Here is a 12,466-nt window from a genome sequence, read left to right as displayed (position 1 = left end):
CCTTTGTAATTGCTTTTCCAATACTGCCAACTCTTTACTGATGATTTAATTCCCATTGTGGTACGAGTATATAGTGAAATCAGTGGTATCCACCTACAACAACATAGTGATAACATGGAGCCTGCAGGTGATCCAGGTCACAATAGAGGTCAAGCAGTGGGAGGAGGAAGACAAGGAAGACGTGGCGGTCAACGGAATGGCAGGGGACAAGCACCCCTTCTGAGAGGTGGTCGTGGGCCTCGTTTGAGAGGTGTGGGGGAACGTGGTAGAGGACAAGGCCACGGACCAAGCACCCCTTCTGAGAGGTGGTCGTTGGCCTCGTTTGAGAGGTGTGGGGAACGTGATAGAGGACAAGGCTACGGACCAAGCACCCCTTCTGAGAGGTGATCGTGAGCCTCGTTTGAGAGGTGTGGGGGAACGTGATAGAGGACAAGGCCACGGACCAAGCACCCCTTCTGAGAGGTTGTCGTGGGCCTCGTTTGAGAGGTATGGGGGAACTTGGTAGAGGACAAGGCCACGGACCAAGCACCCCTTCTGAGAGGTTGTCGTGGGCCTCGTTTGAGAGGTGTGGGGGAACGTGGTAGAGGACAAGGCCACGGACCAAGCACCCCTTCTGAGAGGTGGTCGTGGGCCTCGTTTGAGAGGTATGGGGGAACGTGATAGAGGACAAGGCCACGGACCAAGCACCCCTTCTGAGAGGTTGTCGTGGGCCTCGTTTGAGAGGTGTGGGGGAACATGATAGAGGACAAGGCCACGGACCAAGCACCCCTTCTGAGAGGTGGTCGTGAGCCTCGTTTGAGAGGTGTGGGGGAACGTGATAGAGGACAAGGCCACGGACCAAGCACCCCTTCTGAGAGGTTGTCGTGGGCCTCGTTTGAGAGGTATGGGGGAACGTGGTAGAGGACAAGGCCACGGACCAAGCACCCCTTCTGAGAGGTTGTCGTGGGCCTCGTTTGAGAGGTGTGGGGGAACGTGGTAGAGGACAAGGCCACGGACCAAGACAGCGGCAGCAACAGCAAAGAGTGTCCAATGAAATCAGAGCAATAGTTGTAGACCATGTCGTAAATCATGGCATGACAATGACTGAGGCAGCTGCAATGATTCAACCAAACCTCAGAAGATCAACCGTGGCCTCAATCATCAGAACTTTCTGCAATGAGAACCGGTAAGTCTTCAGCATGCAGTAAACATTAGGCTACTCTCAATTGTCAAATGACTGTATACTGTATGCCAATGTGTACCACAGAGTAGGTGTTGTGACTAAATGTGTTCTTACTGTAATTTTCACCTGCAGAATTGAGACTCTGCCAAATAGGGGAGGCAAAGGCAAAATTCTGACTGACTAACAAGAGCGGGCTGTGGTCAATTTGGTTCGGGCCAGAAATTATATTCGCCTTACAGAAATTCGACAGCACATCTTGGCCATGAAGACATGTTCAACAATGTGGAAGCCATAAGTTTGCAGACTGTTGCAAGCATGCTGAAAAGGCACCAGGTGTCTCCAAAACAACTATACTGTGTGCCTTTTGAAAGAAATGCAGACAGAGTGAAGTAACTGAGGACTGAGTATGTTCAGGTATGTTCAGTTTCAAGATTCCTGTTGTGAAGAATTCACCAAAAATTCTATATCATTTTAGTCAGTAATTGTCTTTCCAAAATATATTTTTAGAAGGTGATGGAGCTGGATGCTGATGAAAACCATCACATATTCCTCTTTTTGGATGAGGCAGGCTTCAACCTGACCAAGATAAGGAGGAGTGGTTGGAATTTCATTGGCCAGCGGGCAACCATCCAAGTACCTGGACAACGTGAGTCCAACAACATGTGTGCGGCTATATCGGAAGATGGTGTGGTGAGACGCAGACCTCGTATTGGATCATATAATGCAGCTCTCCTTGTAACCTTCCTTGATGAGCTAAATCAGGTCTGTAGAGCTGATGGCGTGACCTATGTCATTGTGTGGGATAATGTCAGGTTCCACCATGCTCAAATGGTGCAAGCATGGTTTCAGGCCCATCCACAATTTACCACCCTGTACTTACCCCCATACTCTCCTTTCCTTAACATTATTGAGAATGTCCAAAGATTCTTCCCAAGATGTTTGGCTAATGAAAACATCCATAGTGGTGTGGATGAGAACCCGTGGCCAAATCCACAAGACAGGGTTGATGGAAATATAGCCCAGTAATTAAGCCTTTGTTTTGCTTTTTACAGTAAGCCAGGTGAGGAACACTGCAGTGATGTTTTACAGTAAGCCAGGTGAGGAACACTGCAGTGATGTTTTACAGTAAGTCAGGTGAGGAACACAGCAGTGATGTTTTACAGTAAGCCAGGTGAGGAACACTGCAGTGATGTTTTACAGTAAGTCAGGTGAGGAATACTGCAGTGATGTTTTACAGTAAGTCAGGTGAGGAACACTGCAGTGATGTTTTACAGTAAGCCAGGTGAGGAACACAGCAGTGATGTTTTACAGTAAGCCAGGTGAGGAACACTGCAGTGATGTTTTACAGTAAGTCAGGTGAGGAACACAGCAGTGATGTTTTACAGTAAGTCAGGTGAGGAACACAGCAGTGATGTTTTACAGTAAGTCAGGTGAGGAACACTGCAGTGATGTTTTACAGTAAGCCAGGTGAGGAACACTGCAGTGATGTTTTACAGTAAGCCAGGTGAGGAATACTGCAGTGATGTTTTACAGTAAGCCAGGTGAGGAACACTGCAGTGATGTTTTACAGTAAGCCAGGTGAGGAACACTGCAGTGATGTTTTACAGTAAGCCAGGTGAGGAACACTGCAGTGATGTTTTACAGTAAGTCAGGTGAGGAACACTGCAGTGATGTTTTACAGTAAGCCAGGTGAGGAACACTGCAGTGATGTTTTACAGTAAGCCAGGTGAGGAACACAGCAGTTGACATTTTACTGTCATTTTTGTATTTTTTGTAGCTAATTGTTTTTGCTTTGATTTAAAGAAACCTATGTTGTGATTTTATTGTATTTTGTCAACACATTTCAGGTTTTGTTTAGTGATTCCACTGTGTCTGTAGTATTCTCTCTACTAGTCATTTTACAGTGATGCATTTATATGTAGTACCATAATGAGAGAATGTTTCACATATCTTGTACTACAATATTTAATGATAGTACGCTACAGCTACACAGTGAAACTTTCAGTATCTTGTGTGTGGGTGATCTAAATGAATGGTCCTATGGTATTTCATGATAAATGAGTTATTTGAACCAATGATTCTGCAAGTGCAAGGTTTCTTTAAAGATATGAATGCACAATGCAATGTTTTGAACATTGGACAGCCTGTGTTACAAGTGATGACTGTTTTGAGTTTTGTGTCTAGTTTTGAAAAATGACCAAAAGGTTCTGTAATTAGTGCCAAAGTGATTGTTAAAAACTGTAACATCATATGATGCGAAACGCAGCACACCGGCTGTATTTCTGTATTTTGAAAGTTATACAGTATATCTTGAAAACATGCTGACATGCAAAAACATGTTGGGACTATGTCAACAATAGACTAATGAAACAAACACCAAAATATACTTTTTGGGTGGAGTTTTCCTTTAAGACATACAGACAACAGTACAGTGGGATAAGAGCCCACCTTATCTGTGATCCATCATCTCTCCAGACAGACACACAGAGAGACAGAGAGACAGTGCAGTGTGAGATTTAACATCTTACCAGAGAGTAGTCCTCTGCAACCAGGATGAAGCCATTGTTGTCTATCAGGTAACAGTTGATGTTCTGAAGAGGAGGCAGAGAGGGGAGAGGAGGAGGAGAGAGGAGAGATGAGGAGGACAGAGAAGAGAGAAGGGGATGTCATCATCAAGTAAATATAGCAGAAGGAGAGGAAGAGGAGACAGAGGAGAGAGGAGAGAGGAGGAGGATAATGAGAGATGAGAAGGATGAGGAGAGATGAGGAGGATAAGGAGGATGAGGAGATAGGAGAAAAGAGGAGGATGAGGAGAGATGGGGAGGATAAGGAGGATGAGATAGGAGAGAAGAGGAGGGCGAGGAGAGAGGTGAAGGATGAGGAGAAAGGAGGAGGATGAGAGAGGAGGAGGATAATGAGAGATGAGGAGGATGAGGAGAGATGAGGAGGAAAAGGAGGATGAGGAGATAGGAGAAAAGAGGAGGATGAGGAGAGATGAGGAGGATAAGGAATATGAGATAGGAGAGAAGAGGAGGGCGAGGAGAGAGGAGAAGGATGAGGAGAAAGGAGGAGGATGAGAGAGGAGGATAATGAGAGATGAGGAGGATGAGGAGAGATGAGGAGGATAAGGAGGATGAGGAGATAGGAGAAAAGAGGAGGGTGAGGAGAGATGAGGAGGATAAGGAGGATGAGATAGGAGAGAAGAGGAGGGCGAGGAGAGAGGAGAAGGATGAAGAGGAAGGGAGAGGAAGAATAACATGTTTACAGTAAGTGAAGTTCTAGTAGAGTGAAGTCATCCAACTCACCTCATTATCACAGCTTATAGAACATCTCCCATCCAACGCTGCACACTGCAACACAATACAATAATATGAGATACACACTTTCTATTTACACAAGCATCATGTGTTGTTATCATTGTTGCCTAAGTTTGGGTGCTTATGTGTGTGTGTGTGTTTACCTGTCGGCTGGCTGTCCAGAACTTCCTTTGGAAAAACTCCAGCTTCATCTGGATCCCCACAGCTGGAAGAGAGGAGACAGCACCACGTTGAGATTATGGCCCCAGAACTGTGTCTGTATACTCTCCTGTCTGTGTGTTTCATTGTGATTCTGTGTGTGTGTGTGTGTGTGTGTGTGTGTGTGTGTGTGTGTGTGTGTGTGTGTGTGTGTGTGTGTGTGTGTGTGTGTGTGTGTGTGTGTGTGTGTGTGCAGAAGGGACATTACAAACACCGGAGCAGCTTCAGAGAACAACAGGAACTCCTATGTATTTGACACGAATGTTTATGACTCACTCTGGGGGGATCCAAGATTGAGGAGTGTGGCTTTAAATTGGGTCAGGCACTGACTTAGAAGAGTGAAATGTTTTCTGAGACACCAATATGGCCATGGGACAGTGGGATAGTGTTGAGGTTAGTTAATGTCAGTAACCTTGGTAGAAAGACAGCTTTAGGCTGTGATATCTCACTGTGAAAAGCCTGTTAGGGCCTGTCTATCTGTGAACATGCAAAGCAGTGTGTGTGTGTGTGTGCGTGTGTCTGCATGTGTGTGTGTGTGTGTGTGTGTGTGTGTGTGTGTGTGTGTGTGTGTGTGTGTGTGTGTGTGTGTGTGTGTGTGTCCATGCGTGTGTGTCAACACGACAGTCTCTATGAACCAATGTCCAAAAGCAACATTTACCCATGGCCATGGCCATGACTCAAACCAAACCCTCTGTCTCTCCGTGTCCACACTATATCCATCCCACGTGTCTGCCTGCCCCCACGTCTTTTTCCCCCTAAAAAAAGGTGCTATCTAGAACCTAAAAGGCTTCTTTGGTTGTCCCCATATGAGAACCCCTTGAAGAACCCTTTGGTTCCAGGTAGAACCCTTTTGAGTTCCATGTAAAATCCTTTACACAAAGTGTTCCCTTATGGGGACAGAATAAGAACCCTTTTGGAACTATTTTTTTCTAAGATTGTAGATAACATACTGGAAGTATAGAGCTGCTCACACAGCGGGTAGCTAGACACACAGCGGGTAGCTAGACACACAGCGGGTAGCTAGACACACAGCGGGTAGCTAGACACACAGCGGGTAGCTAGACACACAGCGGGTAGCTAGGCACACAGCGGGTAGCTAGACACACAGCGGGTAGCTAGACACACAGCGGGTAGCTAGACACACAGCGGGTAGCTAGACACACAGCGGGTATCTAGACACACAGCTGGTAGCTAGACACACAGCGGGTAGCTAGCCACACAGCGGGTAGCTAGACACACAGCCGGTAGCTAGACACACAGCCGGTAGCTAGACACACAGCGGGTAGCTAGACACACAGCGGGTAGCTAGACACACAGCGGGTAGCTAGACACACAGCCGGTAGCTAGACACACAGCCGGTAGCTAGACACACAGATCTGGACAGAATTCCAGCCGGGAATCAAATCCCTGGCATGGAACATGGAATGTGTGAGCTGTCTCAGAGACAGCCAAGGCAGGATCTATGGATTTACCACAGCCCCTCCCTCACTCCACCATCCTGCCCTTCTTTCTCTGCTGTTACACCCCCACCCCTGACCCACTCCTGCTGTTCTCCTCAGGTGTTCATAACATCACAGGAGACTGCCATGTTAACAGGAGGCTTTGTAACCAGAGAAAAGCTATGTTTCACACTGCTATTTGACCAGAGAGGGAGGGAGGAGGAACATCAAGATGGAGGATTGCTAGCCACATACGGTTCTGTAAGCATGGTTTCTATAACACACACATAACATGCTCACTCACACAAGCAAAAGGTATTTCACGATCTGAGAAAAAACATTCTGTTACCTCATACATCATGTCATTAATGGCTATCAAGATTTTTAACCAGGAAACAAAATGTGACCATCCATGTCTGTAGGTGTGTGTGTGTGTGTGTGTGTGTGTGTGTGTGTGTGTGTGTGTGTGTGTGTGTGTGTGTGTGTGTGTGTGTGTGTGTGTGTGTGTGTGTGTGTGTGTGTGTGTGTGTGTGTGTGTGTGCGCGTGTGTGTGCGTGTGTGGATCTAGGTCAGGTTTGTATTTTTGTGCTCTTCTCATGCTCCTGTGAACACGCCAGAGTCAAACTGACTCACAATATGGCTGGAGGCATGTGGAAGGGATGTCACACACACACACACACACACACACACACACACACACACACACACACACACACACACACACACACACACACACACACACACAGACCCAGCAAAGAGGAACAGGTGCAGATTATCTCGTCAGAAGCATAGTCTTTCAGCGACTGGGTCAGAAGCGGGGTGGGAAGGGTCTAATTTAAGATGTTGGGCAGCAATAATACAAACACCCACACTGAGCAACATGGTGGGGCTAATCACTGAAGACTGAAAAAACAAAATAATGATAAATGAGTACTTCACGTGAAAAAAAAGAAGATGAATGAATCAATGAATGAATGAATGGCGTGACATGACATAGTAGATGAGATGACTTGTGGCAGGGGAAAAATAAAGGAAAACAGACAACTAATCTGATGTTATTTGAATAGAAAATTCATTTGGACGGCTTAGGGATTTCCACTTTCCTGTGTGTGTGTGTGTGTGTGTGTGTGTGTGTGTGTGTGTGTGTGTGTGTGTGTGTGTGTGTGTGTGTGTGTGTGTGTGTGTGTGCGTGTGTTTAGAGAGACAGTAGAGAGGGCCCGACATTAAACCAGTCAGATTCCTAGCCTACCAAAATGGTAAACAGATCAGTCAGGTACAGGGAACATGACAACCTTATTCAAAACATCTACAGGGATCATGACAACCTGGTTCAAACCAGCTACAGGCAACATGACAACCTGGTTCAAAACAGCTACAGGTAACATGACAACCTGGTTCCATACAGCTACAGGGAACATGACAACCTTATTCAAAACATCTACAGGGATCATGACTTCCTGGTTCAAAACAGCTACAGGGAACATGACAACAGGGTTCAAAACAGCTTTAGGGATCATGTCAACCTGGTTCAAAACAGCTGTAGGGAACGTTACATTCGGGTGTAAAACTTTTTCAGGGAACATGACAATCTGGTCCAAAACATCTACAGGCAACATGACAACCTGGTTCAAAACAGCTACAAAGAACATGACAACCTGGTTCAAAACAGCTCCAGGGAACATGACAACCTGGTTCAAAACAGCTACAGGGAACATGTTATCCTGGTTCAAAACAGCTACAGGGAACATGACAACCTGGTTCAAAACAGCTCCAGGGAACATGACAACCTGGTTCAAAACAGCTACAGGGAACATGACAACCTGGTTCAAAACAGCTCCAGGGAACATGACAACCTTGATCAAAACAGCTCCAGGGAACATGACAACCTGGTTCAAAACAGCTACAGGGAACATGTTATCCTGGTTCAAAACAGCTACAGGGAACATGACAACCTGGTTCAAAACAGCTCCAGGGAACATGATAACCTCGATCAAAACAGCTACAGGGAACATGATAACCTCGATCAAAACAGCAACAAAGAACATGACAATCTGGTTCAAAACAGCTACAGGAAACATGTTATCCTGGTTCAAAACAGCAACAAAGAACATGACAATCTGGTTCAAAACAGCTACAGGAAACATGACATCCTGGTTCAAAACAGCTAATGGGAACATGAAAACCTGGTTCAAACCAGCTACAGGGATCAAGACAACCTGGTTCAAAGCCAGTACAGGAAACATGACAACCTGGTTCAAAACAGCCACAGGGAACATGACAACCTGGTTCAAAACAGCCACAGGGAACATCTTATCCTGGTTCAAAAAAGCAACAGGGAACATGACAACCTTGTTCAAAAATGCTACTGGGAACATGACAACATGGTTCAAATCTGCTACAGGGTACATGACATCCTGGTTCAGAACGTCCCATGATTATGACTCTAACAAATCTAAGAATGTTAGTGCCTGTGTCATATGTATGTAGCTCACTGCACAGGGGCATATATAAGCCCTGCATGCCACTCTCTCTCTCTTTCTCTCTCTCGCTCTCTTTCTCTCTCTCACACACACACACATGCAAACACACAAACACACACTGTGCTGTCAGAGAGAAGCAGTGATTTAAAAGCAAAGTGGTGAGTTTGCCTTAGAGCGTATCTTCACTACAATCCCAGCACATGAGAAATCAGTTCAGAAAACACAAGATCACTAGTGAAATAACATACAGAGGATGTTCAGCTGAAAGACGACAACAGTCTCACAGTATCCATGCCTCCTACTGTACATGGTGTCTACTGAGAGTTGCCATGCACTGAGAGGGTTTGAATCAGCTGCCGGTCAACTTTATTTGGTTGTGATAAAATGATAGTCCTGTCAGTGTTTTTATATTGTGTGTGTGTGTGTGTGTGTGTGTGTGTGTGTGTGTGTGTGTGTGTGTGTGTGTGTGTGTGTGTGTGTGTGTGTGTGTGTGTGTGTGTGTGCGCTGTAAGTGGGTCATGGAAGGTGTGTATGGGGATTAAGTAATTTTAATCTCTTTTATAGCTCCCCTGCAGTGCAGTCAGAGGGGGTATGCAGTATGCAGTATGCAGTCAGAGGGGGTATGCAGTATGCAGTCAGAGGGGGTATGCAGTATGCAGTCAGAGGGGGTATGCAGTCAGAGGGGATATGCAGTCAGAGGGGGTATTTATTATGCAGTCAGAGGGGGTATGCAGTATGCAGTCAGGGGGAGTATGCAGTATGCAGTCAGAGGGGGTATGCAGTATGCAATCAGAGGGGGTATGCAGTATGCAGTCAGAGGGGGTATGCAGTATGCAATCAGAGTGGGAATGCAGTCAGAGGGGGTATGCAATATGCAGTCAGAGGGGGTATGCAGTCAGAGGGGGTATGCAGTCAGAGGGGGTATGAAGTCAGAGGGGGTATGCAGTATGCAGTCAGAGGGGGTATGCAGTCAGAGGGGGTATGAAGTATGCAGTCAGAGGGGGTATGCAGTCAGAGGGGGTATGCAGTATGCAGTCAGAGGGGGTATGCAGTATGCAGTCAGAGGGGGTATGCAGTATGCAGTCAGAGGGGGTATGCAGTCAGAGGGGGTATTTATTATGCAGTCAGAGGGGGTATGCAGTATGCAGTCAGATGGGGTATGCAGTATGCAGTCAGAGGGGGTATGCAGTCAGAGGGGGTATTTATTATGCAGTCAGAGGGGGTATGCAGTATGCAGTCAGAGTGGGTATGCAGTCAGAGGGGGTATGCAGTATGCAGTCAGAGGGGGTATGCAGTATGCAGTCAGAGGGGGTATGCAGTCAGAGGGGGTATGCAGTATGCAGTCAGAGGGGGTATGCAGTCAGAGGGGGTATGCAGTCAGAGGGGGTATGCAGTCAGAGGGGGTATGCAGTCAGAGGGGGTAGGCAGTCAGAGGGGGTATTTATTATGTAGTCAGAGGGGGTATTTATTATGCAGTCAGAGGGGGTATGCAGTCAGAGGGGGTATGCAGTATGCAGTCAGAGGGGGTATGCAGTATGCAGTCAGAGGGGGTATGCAGTCAGAAGGGGTATTTAGTATGCAGTCAGAGGGGGTATTTATTATTCAGTCAGAGGGGGTATGCAGTATGCAGTCAGAGGGGGTATGCAGTCAGAGGGGGTATGCAGTCAGAGGGGGTATGCAGTCAGAGGGGGTATGCAGTCAGAGGGGGTATGCAGTCAGAGGGGGTATTTATTATGTAGTCAGAGGGGGTATTTATTATGCAGTCAGAGGGGGTATGCAGTATGCAGTCAGAGGGGGTATGCAGTATGCAGTCAGAGGGGGTATGCAGTCAGAGGGGGTATTTATTATTCAGTCAGAGGGGGTATTTATTATTCAGTCAGAGGGGGTATGCAGTCAGAGGGGGTATGCAGTATGCAGTCAGAGGGGGTATGCAGTATGCAGTCAGAGGGGGTATGCAGTCAGAGGGGGTATTTATTATTCAGTCAGAGGGGGTATGCAGTCAGAGGGGGTATTTATTATGCAGTCAGAGGGGGTATGCAGTCAGAGGGGGTATGTAGTCAGAGGGGGTATGTAGTCAGAGGGGGTATTTATTATGTAGTCAGAGGGGGTATTTATTATTCAGTCAGAGGGGGTATGCAGTATGCAGTCAGAGGGGGTATGTAGTCAGAGGGGGTATTTATTATGTAGTCAGAGGGGGTATTTATTATGCAGTCAGAGGGGGTATTTATTATTCAGTCAGAGGGGGTATTTATTATGTAGTCAGAGGGGGTATTTATTATGTAGTCAGAGGGGGTATGCAGTCAGAGGGGGTATGCAGTATGCAGTCAGAGGGGGTATTCAGTCAGAAGGGGTATTTATTATGTAGTCAGAGGGGGTATTTATTATGCAGTCAGAGGGGGTATTTATTATGTAGTCAGAGGGGGTATTTATTATGCAGTCAGAGGGGGTATTTATTATGTAGTCAGAGGGGGTATTTATTATGCAGTCAGAGGGGGTATGCAGTCAGAGGGGGTATGCAGTATGCAGTCAGAGGGGGTATTTATTATGTAGTCAGAGGGGGTATTTATTATGCAGTCAGAGGGGGTATGCAGTATGCAGTCAGAGGGGGTATGCAGTATGCAGTCAGAGGGGGTATGCAGTATGCAGTCAGAGGGGGTATTCAGTCAGAAGGGGTATTTATTATGTAGTCAGAGGGGGTATTTATTATGCAGTCAGAGGGGGTATTTATTATGTAGTCAGAGGGGGTATTTATTATGCAGTCAGAGGGGGTATTTATTATGCAGTCAGAGAGGGGGTATTTATTATGTAGTCAGAGGGGGTATTTATTATGTAGTCAGAGGGGGTATTTATTATGCAGTCAGAGGGGGTATTTATCATGTAGTCAGAGGGGGTATTTATTATGTAGTCAGAGGGGGTATTTATTATGTAGTCAGAGGGGGTATTTATTATGCAGTCAGAGGGGGTATTTATTATGTAGTCAGAGGGGGTATTTATTATTCAGTCAGAGGGGGTATGCAGTCAGAGGGGGTATGTAGTCAGAGGGGGTATGTAGTCAGAGGGGGTATTTATTATGTAGTCAGAGGGGGTATTTATTATTCAGTCAGAGGGGGTATGCAGTATGCAGTCAGAGGGGGTATGTAGTCAGAGGGGGTATTTATTATGTAGTCAGAGGGGGTATTTATTATGCAGTCAGAGGGGGTATTTATTATTCAGTCAGAGGGGGTATTTATTATGTAGTCAGAGGGGGTATTTATTATGCAGTCAGAGGGGGTATTTATTATGTAGTCAGAGGGGGTATTTATTATGTAGTCAGAGGGGGTATGCAGTCAGAGGGGGTATGCAGTATGCAGTCAGAGGGGGTATTCAGTCAGAAGGGGTATTTATTATGTAGTCAGAGGGGGTATTTATTATGCAGTCAGAGGGGGTATTTATTATGTAGTCAGAGGGGGTATTTATTATGCAGTCAGAGGGGGTATTTATTATGTAGTCAGAGGGGGTATTTATTATGCAGTCAGAGGGGGTATGCAGTCAGAGGGGGTATGCAGTATCAGAGGGGGTATGCAGTATGCAGTCAGAGGGGGTATTTAGGGGTATGTAGTCAGAGGGGGTATTTATTATGCAGTCAGAGGGGGTATTTATTATGCAGTCAGAGGGGGTATTTATTATGCAGTCAGAGGGGGTATTTATTATGTAGTCAGAGGGGGTATTTATTATGTCAGAAGGGGTATTTATTATGTAGTCAGAGGGGGTCAGAGGGGGTATTTATTATGTAGTCAGAGGGGGTATTTATTATGCAGTCAGAGGGGGTATTTATTATGCAGTCAGAGGGGGTATTTATTATGTAGTCAGAGGGGGTATTTATTATGTAGT

General features: G+C 46.2%; 1 protein-coding gene across 1 annotated transcript in view; it reads right to left on the bottom strand.

The window, feature by feature from the left end:
• LOC139368897 (calcium channel, voltage-dependent, alpha 2/delta subunit 3a) overlaps positions 1 to 12,466 on the bottom strand; it is a 249,861-nt gene that overhangs the window by 28,521 nt on the left and 208,874 nt on the right. Inside the window, exons 25-27 of the mRNA XM_071108374.1 lie at positions 4,623 to 4,684; positions 4,468 to 4,512; positions 3,691 to 3,753 (exon numbers count right to left, since the gene is read on the bottom strand). Coding sequence (XP_070964475.1) covers positions 3,691 to 3,753; positions 4,468 to 4,512; positions 4,623 to 4,684 — 170 coding nt within the window. The remainder of the gene's footprint in view (positions 1 to 3,690; positions 3,754 to 4,467; positions 4,513 to 4,622; positions 4,685 to 12,466) is intronic.

This window comes from Oncorhynchus clarkii, chromosome 16, assembly GCF_045791955.1.
Source record: "Oncorhynchus clarkii lewisi isolate Uvic-CL-2024 chromosome 16, UVic_Ocla_1.0, whole genome shotgun sequence".
Classification (NCBI taxonomy): Eukaryota; Metazoa; Chordata; class Actinopteri; order Salmoniformes; family Salmonidae; genus Oncorhynchus; species Oncorhynchus clarkii.
The sequence above is the reverse complement of the archived record's forward strand: the minus strand, read 5'-3'. Positions and strand labels throughout refer to the sequence as shown.